At 52.6% G+C, this 20204-nt stretch overlaps 2 protein-coding genes across 7 annotated transcripts; both read left to right on the top strand.

Annotated features, from left to right (window-relative positions):
- The first annotated feature begins 262 nt into the window (after positions 1–262).
- On the top strand, positions 263–10002 carry AP2M1 (adaptor related protein complex 2 subunit mu 1). Of its 2 annotated transcripts, XM_033211869.1 has the most exons (12): positions 263–528; positions 2539–2655; positions 4448–4713; positions 5774–5856; positions 6250–6255; positions 6454–6589; positions 6690–6831; positions 7305–7424; positions 7521–7656; positions 7763–7860; positions 8331–8442; positions 9388–10002. In XM_033211869.1, the coding sequence occupies exons 2-12, from the start codon at positions 2582–2584 to the stop codon at positions 9520–9522; spliced, it is 1308 nt and encodes a 435-aa protein (XP_033067760.1). In that variant the 5' UTR covers positions 263–528; positions 2539–2581; the 3' UTR covers positions 9523–10002. The 2 variants fall into 2 exon arrangements, with proteins under 2 accessions (XP_033067760.1, XP_033067761.1); XM_033211870.1 differs by lacking the exon at positions 6250–6255.
- Positions 10003–11919: 1917 nt separating this feature from the next.
- Positions 11920–19803, top strand: ABCF3 (ATP binding cassette subfamily F member 3). 5 transcript variants are annotated; one of them, XM_033211876.1, is made up of 21 exons: positions 11969–12173; positions 12400–12547; positions 12687–12766; positions 13255–13334; positions 13557–13654; positions 13754–13876; positions 14034–14300; positions 14624–14704; positions 14792–14851; positions 14951–15007; positions 15118–15140; positions 15248–15303; positions 15417–15617; positions 15714–15790; positions 16860–16904; positions 16984–17116; positions 18427–18515; positions 18621–18712; positions 18895–19027; positions 19159–19246; positions 19335–19803. In XM_033211876.1, exons 7-21 carry the CDS (start codon positions 14128–14130, stop codon positions 19491–19493), a joined length of 1467 nt encoding a protein of 488 aa, XP_033067767.1. In that variant the 5' UTR covers positions 11969–12173; positions 12400–12547; positions 12687–12766; positions 13255–13334; positions 13557–13654; positions 13754–13876; positions 14034–14127; the 3' UTR covers positions 19494–19803. The 5 variants fall into 5 exon arrangements, with proteins under 5 accessions (XP_033067763.1, XP_033067767.1, XP_033067766.1 ...); XM_033211875.1 differs by having other exon boundaries at positions 13288–13334; XM_033211872.1 differs by having other exon boundaries at positions 11920–12173; positions 13288–13334; positions 18427–18712.
- The last annotated feature ends 401 nt before the right edge of the window (positions 19804–20204 follow it).

The following is a 20204-nucleotide window of genomic DNA, read 5'->3' on the forward strand; positions in this document are numbered from 1 at the left end:
TGTGCAAAGTGAGGACAGCCAGTCCTGGGACTCTGGAGACAGAAAAGGCCTACAGCAATCCCAGGCTTAACAGATGTGCTTCTACAAATGGCATTACTATTCCAAAACTCTCCAAAACACAAATAGGAACAGGAGGAAGTGCTGGGACTACAAGTCCCAGAGCGCTCAGTGAAAAGGAAAAAAAAAAATGAGGCGGGCAGAGCGGTGTATGCTGGAATGTGTATTTCTGGTAGGGCCGGCTAAGGCCACGCCTACCCCTCCCTGAGGCGGGGACGGTTTCTCGAAAGCAGTCGGTAGTTGTAGTTTTGCTAAACCTAGAGAGCTTCAAATTGCAAGCAAGGAGGCCGCGAGGACTGACGGGATATGTAGTCGGCGCAAGAGGCGGGCGCGCACGCGCAGCCGGGACCGGGGCGGGGCCGCGGCACTGCGGTGAAAGCCGAGGCAGCGGGCAGACGAGCAGGGGGCGGGCGGACATCTTGGGATCCGTAGAGTGGCCGGGCCGGCAGAGAAGGGCGCTCGGGACACCAGGTGAGCCGGGGATCTGGCCTTATGGCGTGGGGGAGGACGCCGCGGGTCGTCTGCTTCGCCGCCCAGCTTTGTCCTGCCCTGCGCTGAGCTGGCGGAAAGCTGCCCACACCCGGGAGTGGCTTCAGCCTTCAGACCCGGGAGCTAGCTGACGGTGGGGCGGGGGCGCCCGGGGCGAGGTTGCAGGGCTGGCGGGGAGCGGTGCCCTCCACCTGACCCGCCTGCCGCCTCCCATGAGAGGGATACTGCCTGAAATTCTCCCAGAGCAGGAACCCTGCGCAGCGCCCCCTCCCTAGGATAGTGCCAACCCCCTACCCCTCCGCGCAAGGACAATTTCCCCGTCTCGTAGGACAGTGACACCCCCTTGTTCCGCCTCCTTGCACCGTGACAGATCTCACACCATGCGGCGCCCCCTCCTCTCAGTTCAGTGACATCCCACGGCTTTTCTTCCTTAGACCTGTGACAGCCCCCGCGCCCCATGGCACCATCTTTTCCCACGATATCTCCCCAAGGCGAAAAGCCCACCACCCCCTCATTACTCTGCACCTGAACCCCAAGCAGGCTCTGTCTCCCCAGCTTTCCCTTATTTACTACCGTCAATTTCCCCCTGCTGGTTTTTCCTTCTTAAAGCCTTGACCTTTTCTATACTGGAAACCCTTACCTTTAAGTGCACTCCACCAGCCCAGTTTGCTGCTGTGGGCTCACCTGGGGACGCTGCCTGGCTGTCACTGCCGGTCTTTCCCCTTAACTAAATGTTCCATTCCTGCGCAAGGCCCCACCTCTGGTTCTCGGGTGCCCTTCCCTACCTACCACTCGATACCTGTGGACTTGGTTCTTTGCCCCAGGCTCTACCTCCATTTTGCATCTCCTCTACCAGCCTGTTTGGAACTGAGGAATGGGATGAGTCCACCACCTTGAGGGGCCGCTCAGCCCTCTGGAAGACCTTGATAGCCACAGGAAAAGGCTTTATTTTCCAGTTTAGAAAAGTCTTCTAAAGTACTCCCTGTGAAATTAATACCAGGGCTAATCCAGGAAATCTAAAAGCAAATTAATGCCTTTTCTCAAGCAGTCTAAATTAATTTGACCCAAATAATTTGGATAATTCAGGCATCCTGAAATCCCTTCCTCTTGTTTATAGGCACCCAGGCCAGAAATGAGTTACTTGATGGGCCTGGAATCACGATTTCAGATGGAAGGATTTCTTAATTTTATGAGCCTGCACTACCCCCACCCCCCAGTCCTTACTTTTATTGCATTCCAGAGCTTTTTGAAAGGGGGGTGGTAGTCAGAAATAACTGTAGTAAGCAGCTTAGGTGATGAAAGTGTAGTCTGCCAGCACTAGGACCTTCCTCCTTTGCCCTTTGCCTTCTTATTCCACTGCCTGGAAGAGGTTAAGCCACACTCCCAGGTCCACATTAGGGCCTAAGGGCTCCGTTCTCTTCTCCTCACACCCTTTCTTGGAATGTTTGAATTCTGTGAATTAGAGTGCCGGAAGTTCAGGCCCTGCGACCTTCTCTGAAGGGTAGTGGAGCCCGAGAGACTGGATGCTCTAAAGGTTATGCCTGGGGGCCCCAGGCCTGAACCAACTGGAGTAATTCCTACCGCCATTCCTGCAGCCGCAGGCAGGCAGGCAGGCAGGCCGGCAGGCCGGCAGGCCTTAGTGACTCACTGGCGGGAGCCTGAGAGTCTACACAGAAGGGGGCCGAAAAGGATCATTCCTGAGCTCAGTGCTGGGGAGAGGGGGCGGGGTTGCTGATGCTCAGCCCCAGGAAAGGGAGGGTCAAAATGGCTTTAGAGTCCTGAGCCTAATCTCTCTCAGTTTCTTTCTCCCATCCAGTGTGGAATAAACAGGAACTGGAGCCTAGCTGAGGGGAGGGGCATGTCTGGGAGGGCTGCAGGGTCACTTGCTAAAGGGTTGAGTCAGGAAAAAAGCTCCAGTGATCTGCACAGCTCCACAGGGGATGTTGGCAGGGTTTCTGAGGTCTTCTTTTACCCCGCCCCCGCCTGTCCTAGGTCTGTTCTCAGAGCAATGGGCCGCGGAGACTGATCTGCCGCCATGATTGGAGGCTTATTCATCTATAATCACAAAGGGGAGGTGCTCATCTCCCGAGTCTACCGAGATGACATCGGGTGAGTCCTCTGGCAGAGCCAGCTGTGCCCCACCACTCCAGCCCCCCAGCCCCAGCATGCAGGATTAGGTCTGTTCCCACCAGAGGCTTGACTTGGGCCACCCTGACCCCTGGCTGCACCCTGGAAGCTCAGCTAGTGTAGCCTGGCTCCCATTAGGTCTGGTGGTATTCGCCCGGCAGCCAGCCTGCTGGCCCCTAGGTGGGACCTGTGGAATGGCATGGTCCCACAGCTTTAGGAACGTCTGCCCTTCCTGCATCCTGTTTCTCTATTCAGGCCTGGTTGCTGGAGATGAGTGCCTTTGCCCAGGCTGGTGAATTTCTTCTTTGAGGAGAAGGAGAAATATCTCTAGTGGGTGGGGTTAGTGGCCAGGCTGGAGACACTAATCCATCTAAGCCTTGCTCTGAGAAGCCCTTCCCATATCAAGCGCCTTCACTGGATTCTATTGAAAGCCTCTCCAGGCTACCCAATCCTCTCCTGCTCCCTTTCTCAGGAGTCAGGCTGCTGACTCAGCTGTCTTCAGTTCCTCTGGGCCATTCCTGGGGGAGAGGCTGGGAGGGAGCGTGAGGCACTCTCTGGGTCACTGAGAAAGGGCAGGGAGGCCATGCTACCCTCTCTGATTTATCAGAGTAGACCCAGAGCGGCTCCATATTCTGGGCCTTCACACAGAGCCACAGCCTGCCTTCTCATTGTGCGCCCCCTTGCACACCCTGGACCTATCCTAGCCTCCGAGGCGCTAATGAGATTAGGCTCCTCTGGTTCCTGCTGCCTGTTTTTCTTCCTCAGAGAGCTTGAGATAAAGTCACAGAATGGGCCTGTGGCAGTGCTCCTCATTTGGCTCCCTGGCTGATGGGCTGGCCTGGCCCTTGCGGGTGTTTGTCCATTGGCTGGTGGTGTGGCATGAGCTAGAGCTGCAGCTGTGACAACGCCTGGCCTGCCTGAACCTGGCTGGCTACACCCCCCACCCCCGGCTCCCCTCCTGCGTTGGATGGACTAGGCAAGCCAAGGCCAGGTCACATGCCGCCTTGCCTGTCTTGTCTGCTTCCACCTCACAGTGTGTGCTGCCCTCCTGGTGTGTTGTGTGTCTAACCCTCTCTCTCGTTGCTGTCACTCTCCTCTTCTTGCTGGCGTCATTTCTCTCATCCCATCTCATTGACTGCCGTAGCAATAGGTAAGCGGCCTCTCAAGCTGCTGCCCAGGTACAGGTGGGTGGGGGCCCTGCCCCCATCATTGTTTTCCTGCATCCTTTTTCATTCCCTGAACTTGCTCTGGAGTTGGATCCTGGGCAAGAATGGGTAGCACAGTTCCATGGCCCCTTGGTACTTCCTCCTTTGTGACTTCTGAAGCCATGTTGGCTTTGTCTAACATCTGGAGGAGTCGGCCCTCCCCACTGGTGGGATCACTAGCGGGAGGACTGGAGAAGCAGTGTCTCTTTCTGTCTTGGACCTGGGAGCTTACAGGGAAGCTAGATAAAGCTGGGAAATTAGGGCCAGCCCTGGGAGTCAAGAATATCTGTCTCTAAACCTGATGAACCTCACTTTATTAAGGTTACATCGGCCTTAATAGTTGACTTCCCTATTTCTTGTGGCCTTTAGACACTAGCCCAGCTCAGGCACTCTTCCCATGCCTCCACAGGGAGTCATAAGAAGGGAACCACCCCAGTGATTTAGGCATTGGCTTTCTTTAGATTGTGTGTCAGACTTCTGCAGAAAGGTGGGTGGAGCTATTAGCAGCTGTGGTTGATCCTTGTGGGGTAAGGTTCGCCTGGGTGCTGATATGCACCCTTTTCCCTCAGGAGGAACGCAGTGGATGCCTTTCGGGTCAATGTTATCCATGCCCGGCAGCAGGTGCGCAGCCCCGTCACCAACATTGCTCGCACCAGCTTCTTCCACGTTAAGCGGTCCAACATTTGGCTGGCAGCAGTCACCAAGCAGAATGTCAACGCTGCCATGGTCTTCGAATTCCTCTATAAGATGTGTGACGTGATGGCTGCCTACTTTGGCAAGATCAGCGAGGAAAACATCAAGAACAATTTTGTACTCATATATGAGCTGCTGGATGGTGAGGCTGGTGGGCTGGCAGGGCAGGGAGCCTAGGGTGGGAAAGAACCAGGCTGGGCCTGGCCTGAAAGTGGGTGTAGGTCCGAGGCTCTGGTACACTCTGAACTTCCTTTCCTGAGTATCTGGTCTCTTGGGCTAGGATCTCTGTGCCCCTCAGAAGGCCAGTTCACATCCAAACCTAAAGGCTGGTCTGAAATAGAACACAGAAATAGGCCAGCAGGTGGGGAGGGGAAGTTTTGGTCTTCCAAGGGGCTAGGAGCCTGACTCAGGTTTGGTGCTGAGCCTCCTGTATTCATCCTCTTTTCTTTGTGGCTTGGACCTTACTTCACTGACTGTCCACCCAGTTTTCCATCTCAGCAGCTGCTTCAGAGCCTGGGGGAGAGTGAGATACTACAAGCCCCTGGGGGTGCACTGTTATCTCTGTTTCTCTGTAGAGTGTGATCTAAGAGAAGGTGAATCCTTCCACCTTCCCATTGTCTATTTTCTGGAGAAAACAGCTCAGAGCTTCTTGATTGGCCACCCACTGGCCATGTGACTCTTCTATTGATTTCTTTTTTTTTTTTTTTTTTTTTGAGACAGGGTCTTACTGTTGTTGCCTATGCTGAGTGCAGTGGTGTAATCGCAGCTCACTGAAGCCTTGACCTCCCAGGCTCAAGCAATCCTCCAGCCTTAGCCTCCTGAGTAGCTGGGACCACAGGCACATGCCACCATGCTTGGCTCATTTTTACTATTTTTTGTAGAGCTGGGTCTCGCTATGTTGCCCAGGCTGGTCTTGAACTCCTGGGCTCAAGTGATTCTCCCACCTTGGCCTCCCAAAGTGTTGGGATTACAGGCATAAGCCACTGCGCCTGGCCTTGATTTCTCTATTTGAAAAACTCAAACATTTGAATTGTTTTCCTATAAAGCAGAAATCACAGAATAAATGCTACAAAGCTAGAAGACTTTGTTGCAGATGATCCCACATGGTGTTTGGGAGTTGTGCCAGTCAGACATGTGTAGGTCCAAGTAGGGACTGGAATGAGAAGGTTTGTTCAGGGGCTGATGGTTCCCTTCTTTTTCAGAGATTCTAGACTTTGGCTATCCACAGAATTCCGAGACAGGCGCGCTGAAAACCTTCATCACGCAGCAGGGCATCAAGAGTCAGGTACTTGAATTGTGCAGACTATAGTCAGGGTGCAGGCCAATCTCCCTTCATCTCAGCTGGCCCCTGAGCCTTGTCTGAGCTGACTCATAAGCCCTCCCATAACAGGAAGTGCTGGCCTGAGCCTCCTGCCATGATTGCAGGCCTATTTTGCTCTATGTGGTCCTCCCACTGCAGGAGCAGCCAATTCAGCATCTCTGTTACCAGGAATACAGCTCAAGCAGTTTCCTTTTGCACTGAGGGCTGGGGGAGGAGGCCTGGTCTTGAGGCCTGGTGTTCCTCAGGAAGAGAGAGCTTGGGCCCTCTCCTATAGGATCCAAACCTCATAGCTTTCTCCTCCTTTTCTGCCTCCCTTGCTGCTTCATGTGGGCACCTCGTTGGCCCTGCGGCCTCCAGCATCAGGTAAGCCCTTCCCTTAGCTTCCGCCCTTGCCGCTTTGCTTTGTTTCTCCAGGGCCTGCCCTTTGGGGCTTATAGGGGAAAATGGATTACAGGTGGGGACTAGAAGGGATGGGGAATGAGGGTGGAGTGGGGATAGAGACAGGATGATTAAAGGGAGAGGGGAGTGAGGCCCTTGCTGTTTGTTTCTGCTCCCATGTAGACAAAAGAAGAGCAGTCACAGATCACCAGCCAGGTGACTGGGCAGATTGGCTGGCGGCGAGAGGGTATCAAGTATCGCCGGAATGAGCTCTTCCTGGATGTGCTGGAGAGTGTGAACCTGCTCATGTCCCCACAAGGTAAGGTCCCTCTTACGACAAAGCTGGAGGGGGCCCAGGGCAGGATCCTGGGCCTGCCTGCCTGACTCTGTTGCTCCCCACTTATCTGTTCCATCACCAGGGCAGGTGCTGAGTGCCCATGTGTCGGGCCGGGTGGTGATGAAGAGCTACCTGAGTGGCATGCCTGAATGCAAGTTTGGGATGAATGACAAGATTGTTATTGAAAAGCAGGGCAAAGGCACAGCTGATGAAACAAGCAAGAGGTGCCTGAGGCAGGAGAGCTGGTGGGAAAGGGTGTCCCTTCGAGGGCTCAATGGGGTCTAGTGAACCACAGGTTTCTTCTGGATTTCATTCCCACTGTAATTGCAAACTCTGTTACTGACGGTAAGCCTGGCTGTTCGCTCTTGACATTAGTGCTAAGAGAGATGAGGGGATTGTTCTCAGAGCAAGCCCCTTTGTTTGGTCCCTAGGACCAAGGCCTCTTCTGTACATACTGACAGCCTCCTCTGCCCAGTGTGCCTGAAACACCCAGGTCCCAAGCAGCAGGGCCCCCAAGAGATGAGTTTACAAGGTTTTCCTCTCATCCCAAGCTCTGGGGCAGACCTCTGAGTCAGAAAGCTGCATTCTAGCAGCTTTTCATAGTCTCTGGTGCCAGCCTGGGGTGGAGTGGTCTCCTAGCATGACACCTGTCATTCTCCTGTACCAATGAGACCTCCTCTTGTGCCCCTGCTTGCAGTGGGAAGCAATCAATTGCCATTGATGACTGCACCTTCCACCAGTGTGTACGACTCAGCAAGTTTGACTCTGAACGCAGCATCAGCTTTATCCCGCCAGATGGAGAGTTTGAGCTTATGAGGTGCCATTGGGGTGTGAGGAGGCAGCCAGTGCTGCTGGCAGATTGGGGAGAGGAAGTGGGTCAGCTCTTTGGTAACCTTGCTTCCCATCCCATAAGGTATCGCACAACCAAGGACATTATCCTTCCCTTCCGGGTGATCCCGCTAGTGCGAGAAGTGGGACGCACCAAACTGGAGGTCAAGGTGGTCATCAAGTCCAACTTTAAACCCTCACTGCTGGCTCAGAAGATTGAGGTGAGGACAAGGGGCTCAGGGGGGAGGAGGAAGAACTTGTCCCTAGGAATAAAGGCAGCTGATGTCACAGCTTGACAGAGCTCCCTGACAGGTGTGTCACTTCTAGGTGAGGATCCCAACCCCGCTGAACACAAGTGGGGTGCAGGTGATCTGCATGAAGGGGAAGGCCAAGTACAAGGCCAGCGAGAATGCCATCGTGTGGAAGTGAGTCTTTCCCTCATTAGGCCACAGCAGGTTCCCAGTGTACCCTCGTTTTCACCTTTGATCCTTCTGAATGAGGGGTGGGGGAGTGTGCCTGTTTGCTTTTCTAGGAGCCTCTGCTTGTACTGTCAGCCTTTATACCTCCATGTGAGTATGTACACGCCTGCATTTGGGTTCACGCACGTGCTTATTTTTTAAGATGCTTTGGCATTTCCCTGCTTGCCTTTGTAATGTATCTGTGAAGCAGACAAAGCAAAGATAGCATGCCCAAGTGTCTAGGCAGAAACTGCATCCTGTTGTCCTAAAGAAGTAGACCCAAGCTTCCATAGCAAGTGGTTAGCAGGGTCCTGATCACTTCTCCTTGTTCTGGCACCTCCTGCAAGCTCCTGGGCGTGCTCCTTTCTTAAAATGGGCAACTGCCCTTGAAACTCCTCCAAGCTACAATGGGCTGCCTGTTGTCCCTGTGTTCCTAGGATCAAGCGCATGGCAGGCATGAAGGAATCACAGATCAGCGCAGAGATTGAGCTTCTGCCTACCAACGACAAGAAGAAATGGGCTCGACCCCCCATTTCCATGAACTTTGAGGTATGGCAGAGGAGGGGCCTAGAGTCATGCCAGGGTATGCTGGAAAAGCTCTTAGAGATCATTCCGATAAACCGCTGCACCTTAGAGGTGAGGAAACTGAGGCCTTTAGAAAGAAGAACTGGCTGTAATTCATAGATCCATTCTTCCCCTTTCAAGCCTCTTAGTAGAAGTTACTATTCATAGTGAGGCAAATCTTTTACTTCTCTTAGCTTGTCCTAACACAGTTCTTTTTTTTTTTTTTTTTTTTTTTTTTTTTTTGAGACAGAGTATCACTCTGTCACCCAGGCTGGAGTGCGGTGGCCGGATCTCAGCTCACTGCAAGCTCCGCCTCCCAGGTTCACGCCATTCTCCTGCCTCAGCCTCCCGAGTAGCTGGGACTACAGGCGCCTGCCACCTCGCCCGGCTAGTTTTTTTATATTTTTTAGTAGAGACGGGGTTTCACCGTGTTAGCCAGGATGGTCTTGATCTCCTGACCTCGTGATCCGCCCGCCTCGGCCTCCCAAAGTGCTGGGGTTACAGGCTTGAGCCACCGCGCCCGGCCGTCCTAACACAAGTTCTTTCGAAAAACTTAGATTGTTTAAATGCCAGGTAAGACACAAAGTTTACTTACAGACAGGATAATGGGCTGACTTTGCTTTGCACATGTTAGACATAATTTTCTCCACCTTATTTTTAAGTCCATAATATTGAGCAGGATAAGTATGTTCTAAAGCAGTTCGTTGGTTGCTGTCTCCTGCTGATGAAAGGAACTGATTCCAGGTGTCACCGGCAGGGCTTTCTTCTTCAGTCACCTCTTGGAGGGTCCCTCACCACCCCAGCTTCTTTAAGGACCCCAGCCATTCAAACACCTGTAGTAGAGATGAAGTAGGGCAGGGCAACGGGAATTCCCAGAGGAGAGCAGCTGTAAGAGGAAGGCCACATTTCTAACGAGCTGTCCTTGCCCAGGTGCCATTTGCGCCCTCTGGCCTCAAGGTGCGCTACTTGAAGGTATTTGAACCGAAGCTGAACTACAGCGACCATGATGTCATCAAATGGGTGCGCTACATTGGCCGCAGCGGCATATATGAAACTCGCTGCTAGCTGCCACTAGGCAGCTAGCCCACCTCCCCACCCACCCTCTTCCACAGGTCCAGGTGCCGCTCCCTCTCCCACCACACATCAGTGTCCCCTCCCTCCTGCTTTGCTGCCTTCCCTTTGCACCAGCCCCTGAGTCTAGGTCTGGGCCAAGCACATTGCAAGTGGGCTTGGTGGAGTAGCCCCTGGGCTCCCTGGACAGGGAAGTTTTGAGGCTCCTGCTCTCCCCTCCACCTGTCTGTCCTGGCCTAGTGCCAGGCTCTGAGTTCTGTGACCAAAGCCAGGTGGGTTCCCTTTCCTTCCCACGCCTGTGGCCGCACCTCTGGAGTGGGAGGGTTGGTTGCACCCCTCACCTCAGAGCTCCCCCAAAGGCCAGTAACGGATCCCCAGCCCTCAGTCCCTACTCTGCTTTGGGATAGTGTGAGCTTCATTTTGTACACGTGTGACTTCGTCCAGTTATAAACCCAATAAACTCTGTAGAGTGGAGTTGCTGGCTAAGTGTTGATGTGGGAGCTACGTGGGGAGGGAACTGGTGTTGCTCTCTCCGCAGTTTTCTGTTCTGAATACTCTAAAGGCTCTTTCCTTGTCTTGTCCCAGTTAGGTGTCTCCTGGGCCATCCAAGCCCTTATCCTTGTGGGTTTTGGGCCCAGGTTTCCTGGCTCCTCTAAGAAAGCCTCAAGGGCAAGCAGACCCAGCGGGCCCCAGTACCCTGGGGGTAGATCTTTCCCTAGCTCCTTTTTATTCCCCCTGGTCCTCGGACTCCTAGGCTCAAGAGATCTTACCTGCCTCAGCCTCTGGAGTAGCTGGGATTACAAGCACGCGTCACCACAGCACCCAGCTCTTTCTCCAATTCTTAGGCAGACGTTTTCTAATTAGATTAAGTATAGATTTAGTGAAGTTTACATTTGGTCTTATAGCCATCCTAAGAAATTGGCCTTTTAATTCCATCATTTACCCAGGCTTCCCAAATCTTGCTGAGTGGGTGGTAGGAGGAAAGATTTGCAAGCAGAATAATACAATGGACTGGGTGCGGTGGCTCACACTGTAACCCCAGCGCTTTGGGAGGCCGAGGTGGGTGGATCACCTGAAGTCAGGAATTCGAGACCAGCCTGACCAACATGGAGAAACCCCGTCTCGACTAAAATTACAAAATTAGCTGGGTGTGGTGGTGCATGTCTGTAATCCCAGCTGTTCGGGAGGCTGAGGCAGGAGAATGGCTTGAACCCAGGAGGTGGAGGTTGTAGTGAGCCAAGATCGCACCATTGCACTCCAGCCTGGGCAACGAGTGAAACTCCGTCTCAAATGAAAAAAAAAAAAGAATATAATGCATCTCCATGTCTCATCACCCAACTTCAACTATGATCAGTGTGTGACCTTTTCCTTAATATCACATCCAATCTGTGTTCACTAACCAGGTGTTTTACCAAATTTTTCCAGACAAGGTCCATTGTGGTTGGTTAATGCTTCTCAAATTTTAAAAATCGATGTTTCCCTTCAGGTCTTGCAATTTTGTCGAAGAAACCAGAGTTCTGTAGTTTCCCCCATCAGAATTTGCCTGTTGTCCCCAAGAAGTCACTTAACATATTCTTCTTTACCTATATTTCCTGTAAAATGGTTCAGTATCCGGATTGATTCCTCATGATGGCAGTGTTTAATCCAAAGAGGTGAATGGGTAATGTAATTTTCGGTGCCACTTTTAGAAAACCATCGGAGGAATATTTACGTTTTAAATGTAAAGCAGTAGCGTCATTTTGGAGGAAATTCCTAACTTCCTGAGGGAATCAGTGAAAGGAAATAGCCTTTTACTGGCATTTACTGACTGCGGAGAAGTCTGCTTTGGGTGTACGTAAGGAATAATTTATACAGGCCACATTGTCCTGGTTTTCTTGCCCTTTGGCGGTGGATTTGGTCGTGCCCTGGGGTGGTGGAAGAACTGAATTGGCTTCATTCACAAAGGTCGGCTGAATTAAGTGTGAAGAGGCAGGTCGCGGCGGGGAGGCGGGTGGCGCTGGCAACCAGGCTGAGGAGCCCGTAGTGTGTGGGGGCCCACGAAAGCAAAGCACTGAGCAGGGGGCTTCTGAGAGGGACCGGGGTGAGTCAGCAAAGCTCTGGGCGGGCTCCAAAATGGACCTGGCTGGGTGCGCAGCAGCAGCAGCAGACGCGCCTCGAGGGAGCGCATAAAACCTGGCAAAGCCAAAATACTTTATCAGCCGCTTGCCTCTTGGGAGGTTCCCATCCGCCAGACCACCGGTGCCTAGCGGCCCTGATAAACCTTGAGCTCCCACCCCACCCCTCGCTGCGAAAACTCCACCTCCCAGAAGGCAGCAAGAACCGCACATGTGGCTAATCTTTCAGCGGAAAAGGCGTCGCGCACGCGCAGAGAGAGCGGCTCCGGCGCAGACTCGGCGCCCCTCCTCAAGGCCCCGTTCGCCCCGCCCACCGGGCTCCGCGAACTTCGCTCCTTTTCTTGCGTCACCGCTACGCATGCGCCTTGCAAGGAAGGGCGAGCTTTCGGGGGCAAGGCAGGGGGCGGGCCTAGGCCGGGGTCTCACAGCGACTGCGCGGAAGGGCGCCTGACTGGAACATGGCGACTTGCGCCGAAATCCTGCGGAGCGAGTTCCCCGAAATTGACGGACAAGTCTTCGACTACGTGACGGGTAAGCAGAACTGAATCGGCCGGCTGGGGAGACCGAAGTGGAGGTTGGGGGAAAGTCTAAGCGAGCGTCGTGCCTGGGACTGTTGCCAGGCCTCTCCTCTGCATGACCTCTTGTCCCGGGGGCCGGTTGGGTCTGGAGCCTGGAGTGGGGCCTCTGTCTGGGGACTGAAGCTGCTTGTGTGTCCACCCTACCCGATACCTTCCTCGTTCTACCACGCCCTGCTCAGGCGTCTTGCACAGCGGCAGCGCGGACTTCGAGTCTGTGGATGACCTGGTGGAAGCTGTGGGGGAACTATTGCAAGAGGTGTCCGGGGACAGCAAGGATGACGCGGGCATCAGGGCCGTGTGCCAGCGCATGTACAACACTCTGCGCCTGTATGTGCCAGGGAGTACGGGTTGATGGGGACGCAAGGGCGGCGAACGGTCCGGAGACAAGAGGTGGGGGAAGAAGATCTGATGGCCATATAGCTTTTCCCTCAACTCCTAACTGCGCTTTCTATCCCTACCCACACAGGGCTGAGCCACAGAGCCAGGGAAATAGCCAGGTGCTACTGGACTCTCCCATCCAGTTGTCAAAGATAACAGAGAACTACGGTGAGAATGAGGGGAGGCTGAACTAACTGCCCTCCTGTCCTTTTCTCCGCCCCCAACCATCTGCTCCCTGCAGCTTAGGGCTCCTACTTCTTTTCCACAGGACAGGGTTGTAGGAGCTAGTTGATGTCTTCCCAGAAGGCAAAAGACCCCATGATGGGGATGGGGAGGAGGTTGGAGGGTTCTCCCAGCTCTTGGGTGTGGTAGGAAGCATAAGAGCCTGGAGCTGGGCAGACTTGCTTTCACCCCCAATTTTGCAACTTACTAACCAGCTGCATGATCTTGTAAGAGTTATCTTCCCCAGCCTCGTCTATGCCTCTTTATCCTTTTATGTGAGTTTTTTGTTTGTTTGTTTTGTTTGTTTTTGTTTTGTTTTAGTGCAGGGAAGATAATAGCCATCTATCTGCAGGATTATAAGGCTTTATAGAAAACGTCTGTGTCTGTGCTTGGTTCATATTAGTCACTCAAAGTGTTAGTTTCCCTTCCCTCAGGGAGAAGGTGACTGCTTTTCTTATCGCTTACAGACTGTGGAACCAAACTTCCAGGACTGCTAAAGAGGGAACAGTCCTCGGTGAGGAGGAGGAAGCAAGGGAGGGGACTGTGTCTGTGATGGGGTTGGGGGTTGACTGTCTAATTGGAGTATCTTTTTGGGGGATTTCTGACTATGTCTTTCCCTGAGCCTTTGAGTCTGTTCATCATGGGTAAGTTAAGAGGGTTTACTTGAGATGTTCTCTCTTGGGGTTCCTTTCTGAGCCTACACCCTAGAGTGAAGTCAATGTGTTTGGACCCTTAGACAGTGAATGCAAAGAAGTTGGAGAAGGCCGAGGCTCGACTTAAGGCAAAGCAGGAGAAGCGCTCAGAGAAGGACACGCTCAAGACCAGCAACCCTCTGTGAGTGGGGGAAGCATGGCTCAGAAGAGAGTGGAGCAGTTTTTGCCTGGACAGAAGGTGGTGGGGAGCACTAAGAGCTGTCCATTTCTCCCTTTAAAGAGTCTTAGAAGAGGCATCAGCCAGCCAGGCAGGCAGCAGAAAAGAGAGTCGGTTGGAATCATCTGGCAAGAACAAATCCTATGATGTGCGAATTGAGAACTTTGATGTGTCTTTTGGCGATAGGTGAGGGGATAGTGGTGGCAGGGGTTGGCTTTCTTTTTCTAATCAGAGGAGAATTTGGAGAGATGAAACGGGGCTACAAACAATGTGAGGTTTGTCATTAAACTTGCTGTGCACCTATTTCTAGAGCATCTTTGGTCTCCTTTCTCCACTCCTGCAGAGTATTGCTGGCTGGAGCAGATGTGAACCTGGCATGGGGCCGCCGTTATGGGCTGGTGGGGCGGAATGGGTTGGGGAAGACAACGTTACTGAAGATGCTAGCCACCCGGAGTCTGCGGGTTCCAGCCCACATTTCCCTACTGCACGTTGAGCAAGAGGTTGCTGGAGATGACACTCCTGCCCTGCAGAGTGTGCTGGAGAGTGACAGTGTGCGAGAGGATTTGCTACGGCGGGAGCGGGAGCTCAGTGCCCAGATTGCTGCTGGCAGGTGAGGGCTTCCGGCTAGGGAGCAACCAGCAGCTGCTGTCCCTCACAGAGTGCCTGCCATCCTGGAACAATCCATAATTTGCATGTCCATCCTAGTAATCAGCAGAGCTTAGAACTTGGCACTCTGGGACTCAAAAGCCCTTGTTCTTTCCAGTGCCCATTTCCATAGTGCCCAAGGTAATGAGCACTGTGCAAATCCTTCCTGTATTCTCTTCCTCTTCCAGCCACAAGGTAGCCAATGGCCTTCTTTCCAATGGTGTAGGGTGCAGGACATCCTCCTGGACTGCCCCCACTTAGGCCAATTGCTATTTCTCCTCCCTCCAGGGCAGAGGGCTCTGAAGCTGCAGAGCTGGCAGAAATCTATGCCAAACTGGAGGAGATTGAGGCTGACAAGGCGCCTGCTAGGTATTTAAAGCTCCCCCTCCCTCCTTCAGATTTCCTTTCCCTTCTGTGGACTGTTCCAACTGAGTTCTTCAATTTCTTCTCTACTAGGGCGTCAGTCATTCTCGCTGGGCTTGGCTTTACCCCTAAAATGCAGCAGCAGCCCACCCGGTGAGTGACCCTTGCCATTCTTGGCTTTGAACCCTGTTGTCTCAGCCGCTTCCTGCCCTGATGAACACCCACCCCTAATGTGGCTCTATCATTCTTTAGGGAGTTCTCAGGTGGCTGGAGGATGAGGCTGGCCCTGGCCCGGGCCCTATTTGCTAGGTGAGTCTTCTGGGCCAGTGTATGGAGCCCTATGGAAGATTGGTCTTAGCTCTTGAGAGGTGGCGTGAGTTGCTGACCTAAAACCTCATGCAGTGTATTCTTTTTCATAGGCCAGATCTTCTGCTGTTAGATGGTGAGTTTGAAATGGGGTACCCTGACTTTAGGATGGACGGGGGTGGTAGCATCCAAGTTCCTGGTTCTCCAGCCCTTCAATCCCAAGTGTGTGCTCCCCTCCTCCAGAACCTACAAACATGCTGGATGTCAGGGCCATACTGTGGCTGGAGAATTACCTGCAGGTGAGTGCCTGTGGTTGCTGGAGTGGGTTGGGGAAAGCCGGCCTCCAAGATACCTGGGGGCCTGAGAACTGACTGCCCTCCCAAACTGGGCCTGCTGTCCTGTGACCCCTCAGACGTGGCCGTCCACAATCCTAGTCGTCTCCCACGACCGCAACTTCTTGAATGCCATCGCCACGGACATCATCCACCTGCACAGCCAGCGGCTAGATGGTTACCGGGGAGACTTTGAGACCTTCATCAAGAGTAAGCAGGAGCGGCTGCTCAACCAGCAGCGTGAATACGAGGCACAGCAGCAGTATCGCCAGCACATCCAGGTGTGGGGCCTGGCAGGGCTAGGGGTCCCATCCCAGGGGTTCCAGAGTGGGGGATGTTGGGGAGTTTGACCAGTGCCTGCACTCTTCCACCTGCAGGTTTTCATTGACCGGTTTCGCTACAATGCCAACAGGGCCTCCCAAGTGCAGAGTAAACTCAAGATGCTGGAGAAGCTGTGAGTACAGCATCCTTGGCCGGGCCCTGACTCCTGTTCTCTTGGTCTCCTTCCTCATTTGCAGGCCACCCTTGCCCTACCATTCCAGGTCTCTCCTTCGCTAGAAGCCACCTGTGACTTCCTCCTCTGCTGGGAGGCAGAGTATTCCACATTGTTCTTGGAAGGCTAGTCTTGACTAGCACGTGGCAACCACTAATTTACTTCCTGTTTCTGCTTCTATGTATCTGCTTATTCTGGGCGTTTCATATAAATGGAATCGTACAGTATGTGACCTTTGTGCCTGGCATCTTTCACCTGGCATCATGTGTGAGGCTCATCCATGTTGTCGTGCGCATCAGAGCTTCATTTCTTTTCGTGGCTGGATAATCTATTATGTGAATATACAGCATTTTGTTTATTGAGTCATTAGGGGACATTTGGGTTGTTTCCATTTTAGTAATTATGAGTAATGTTGCTGTGAACACTGGTGTACAAATTTTTGTGTGGTCATATGTTTTCAGCTTGCTTGGGTGCATATCTAGGCTCAGAATTGCTGGGTTACATGGTAATTCCACATTAATGTTTTGAGGAACTGTCAAACTGTTTTCTACAGCAGCAACATCATTTTACATTCCTACCAGCAAGGAATGAGAGTTCCGATTTCTCCACGTCTTTGGCAACACTGTTATTGACTGTTTGTTTTTTTAGTTTTAGCCATCCTAGTGGCTGTGAAGTGATAGCTCATTGTGGTTTTGATTTGCATTTCCTTAATAACATCAATGACAATGTGCACTGGGAGTTTAACCTTGAAGTGCCCTTTCTATAAGTGCTGGCAGGAAGCTTAAAATCATAAAGCTTAGATGTTTGCAACATGGAAACATATCACAATATAGTAACTGGCGGTAAAAAGTCACAAAAAGCCTAATTCTATTTTTTAGCATGCAGTAAATGAGAACAGTGTACTCTAAAGTAATGATACCTGAGTGGTAGGAGTATAAGCCCTTTCTAAGTTTTCTCTGAACATATATTACTTGTATAGGAAGTTGTTTTTTTAAGTCATAAGTCTAGTCTACCTGATCTCTTCCCCCAGGCCTGAGCTGAAGCCTGTGGACAAGGAATCAGAGGTCGTAATGAAGTAAGTGCTGGGCCAGTGGGGCGGGTGGGGAATTGCTTGCTTCCAGCTGCCCCCACATCCTCACCCCTACCTCCTGCAGATTCCCTGATGGGTTTGAGAAGTTCTCGCCACCAGTTCTGCAGCTAGATGAGGTGGATTTCTACTATGATCCGAAGCACGTCATCTTCAGTCGCCTCTCCGTGTCTGCTGATCTCGAGTCTCGCATCTGTGTGGTATGGCTGCTGTTTCTCTGTGCTGTGAGCTGGGAGTCTCCTGTCACAGTGTGTGGTGTGGATTGGCCCAGATCCTCAAGCTGTAAAGGGATGAGGTCCATGGAACGGGAGAGAGGACCTAGGCTAAGGACTTTGCAGGACTTATACTAGCCCTGTCCTCTGGCTGCACAGCGCTGCTCTTCAGGGAGGAAGAGCCTGGTATATAGTGTTTTAAAAATACTTAAAGCAGTGCTTTACCTTATTGATCTCAGTTCTGAGTTTTCTAAATCTTGAGACATTGAGGAGACAGCAAGGGCTTCAGGGTCAGACTTCGGATCTTGACTATACCATTTCCTAGCTGGTTACCAAGCAGCTTCCTAATCCTTAAGATGGCGCTGGCATCTGCCTGGGATGGTATTGGGAGAAGTAAGTCCCCCCCAGCACTTAGCAAATACTCAAGTATTGATCCCCTTAGTACATGTATTTTTCTTTTCTTTTTTTTTTTTTTTGAGACGGAGTCCCGCCCTGTTGCCCAGGCTGGATTTCTATGGCACGATCTTGGCTCACTGCAACTTCCGCCTCCTGGGTTCAAACAATTCTCCCTCAGCCTCATGAGTAGCTGAGATTACAGGCACCCGCCACCATGCCCAACTTATTTTTTGTATTTTTAGCAGAGACAGCGTTTGACCATGTTGGCGAGGCTGGTCTCAAATTCCTGACCTCAAATGATCTGCTTGCCTCGGCCTCCCAAAGTGCTGGGATTACAGGCGTGAGCCACTGCGCCCGGCTAGAGTCCTTAAAAGTATTTTTTTGGTTGTTGAAGGAGTCATTGGGACTGGGGACTGCCTGAGACCCCTTCTAATTTCCTTCCCTTCTGTGTTACACACAGCAGTGCTCTTTTTATTGATACATAATTATACATGTTTACGGGGTACAGAGTGATATTTCCATACATGTGTAATGTTTGAATCAGGGTAATTAGCATATTCACCATAAACATTTATCACTTTATGTTGGGAACATTCAGAATCATCTAGCTTTTTAAAAATGTACAGTCATTGTGAACTGTAGCATCCCTGCAGTGCTGTAGAACCCTCGAACTTATTCCTCCATTCCTCCTATCTAGCTACAATTTTGTTTTGGTTAACCAACCTCTCCCGATCCCTTCTCTCAATTCCCCTCCTCCCCGCTTACCCTTCCCAGCCTCTAGTAACCAGAACTCTACTCTCTACTTCTATGTGCTAAACATTTTTTAGTGCCCATAGATGAGTGAGAACTTACAGTATTTATTTTTCTGGCACACACTGTATGATGTTTTCACGTTTCTTAAGGTTGGAGAGAATGGGGCCGGGAAGTCTACCATGCTGAAGCTGCTTATGGGGGACCTGGCACCTGTTCGGGGCATCAGACATGCTCACAGGTCAGGCCCCCCCCACAATGAGCACACTTGCAGGCACCCACGCTTCCTGCGCTCCTTCGTGGCTGTTGCCTTTGTCTGCTTTACCACCTCGGTTTCTGCCTTCAGGAATCTGAAGATCGGCTATTTCAGCCAGCACCACGTGGAGCAGTTGGACCTAAACGTCAGTGCTGTGGAACTGCTGGCACGCAAGTTTCCTGGTGAGTTGGGGATTTGAATGGGGGAAAGAGGGATGAGACTGACCCCGGCAGCTGGACTTGCCTTGGGGTGAGTGCAGAGCAGCCCTCCCAAGCCTAGATGGAAGGACATGGGGACTTGGAGGTGTGGCTGGAGGGAGGGAGTTGGGCCAAGAAGCCACCTGATCTGGGGAGTCCTTTTCCAGGGCGGCCTGAGGAGGAGTACCGTCACCAGCTGGGTCGGTATGGCATCTCCGGAGAACTGGCTATGCGCCCTGTTGCCAGCTTGTCTGGGGGCCAGAAGAGCCGAGTGGCCTTTGCTCAGATGACTATGCCCTGGTGAGGCCTCATTTTCTAGAGCTCTTCCCCTCCCATTTCCCCTTCTTGCCCAGTAGAAAACTGTATCAGAAGGCTTTATTTTCTCTCACTGCACCCCTTCACTGCCTACCTTCCTGGGTTCTGCCTTCCAGCCCCAACTTCTACATTCTGGATGAACCCACAAACCACCTGGACATGGAGACCATCGAGGCTCTGGGCCGTGCCCTCAACAGTTTCAGGGTGAGTGTGCCTTCACCCTGCCCACTCCTCCCCAGGCCTCGGTGCCTCTCGTGTCCCCCTCAGCACCTCCTGCTCTCCTGTCTTTCAGGGTGGCGTGATTCTGGTGTCCCACAATGAACGCTTTATCAGGCTGGTGTGCCGGGAGTTATGGGTGTGCGAAGGAGGCGGCGTCACCCGCGTGGAAGGAGGATTTGACCAGTACCGCGCCCTCCTCCAGGAACAGTTCCGCCGTGAAGGCTTCCTTTAGGGCTACCAGGCTGAGGACTCGCCCAGGACATGAACTGGTCTCTCAGACCCCTGGGCCACCACATAGGCCACCAACTCCAGGCCGTGGACTTCCCCCAACTTGGGGACAGCCTTATTCCCAAATGTCTCTCTCCTTTTGACTGGAGCATCTTCTGCACAACCTTGGGAGCCCATCCAAGGGTTGGTGAGGACTGGTCTCCCGGGGGCCGGGGGTCTGGGGGTACCCTCTGGGGTTATAGGTTTCCCCACTGCCCCAGCTCTGACTGGACCCCAAGTGGCTGCTATGTAAATTAAATGTCTCCCTGCGTCTCCTTTGCGTCATGTCTGCTGCTCCCTGGGCAGTGGTTGCCTCCTGTTGAGGGCTGTGGACTCTCGGATTGGCCTTTTCCTATGGCACGTGTTTCAATCACGTGGAGGAAGCAGTGGCAGCACCAGCCTTGCCTCTAGAAGAGACATTGTCAAGCTGCTGGGGCATGGAGGTCATCAGCCTGCCTGGCCTTGGGGTGGGCTGAGCCAGTGGAATGAAGGGCAGTGTATTGGCATCACGGCGGTGCTGGTAGCCCTAGCCTGGGCTCAGCCTCCGCTGAAGGGGTCTTGGGTTCTGCCACCACAGCCCCCGCTGATGGGCAGTTGAACTGCTTCTGTAACCTGGCCCCACATGTGGCTGGCTACTTTCTCCAGTGGTATCTGGCTCCGGCTTGCCCTGCTTCTC

This window comes from Trachypithecus francoisi, unplaced genomic scaffold, assembly GCF_009764315.1.
Source record: "Trachypithecus francoisi isolate TF-2019V2 unplaced genomic scaffold, Tfra_2.0 Lachesis_group0, whole genome shotgun sequence".
In the NCBI taxonomy this organism is placed as follows: Eukaryota; Metazoa; Chordata; class Mammalia; order Primates; family Cercopithecidae; genus Trachypithecus; species Trachypithecus francoisi.

Coding starts and splice junctions, on each gene's coding strand:
- AP2M1 (XM_033211869.1), top strand. CDS start 2,582: ATGATTGGAGGCTTATTCATCTATAATCACAAAGGGGAGGTGCTCATC. Junction 6,832..7,304: donor GCTGATGAAACAAGCAAGAG/GTGCCTGAGGCA, acceptor CCCTGCTTGCAG/TGGGAAGCAATCAATTGCCA. Junction 7,657..7,762: donor TGCTGGCTCAGAAGATTGAG/GTGAGGACAAGG, acceptor TGTCACTTCTAG/GTGAGGATCCCAACCCCGCT.
- ABCF3 (XM_033211871.1), top strand. CDS start 12,439: ATGACCTGGTGGAAGCTGTGGGGGAACTATTGCAAGAGGTGTCCGGGG. Junction 15,618..15,713: donor AGTATCGCCAGCACATCCAG/GTGTGGGGCCTG, acceptor TTCCACCTGCAG/GTTTTCATTGACCGGTTTCG. Junction 19,247..19,334: donor GTGCCCTCAACAGTTTCAGG/GTGAGTGTGCCT, acceptor CCTGTCTTTCAG/GGTGGCGTGATTCTGGTGTC.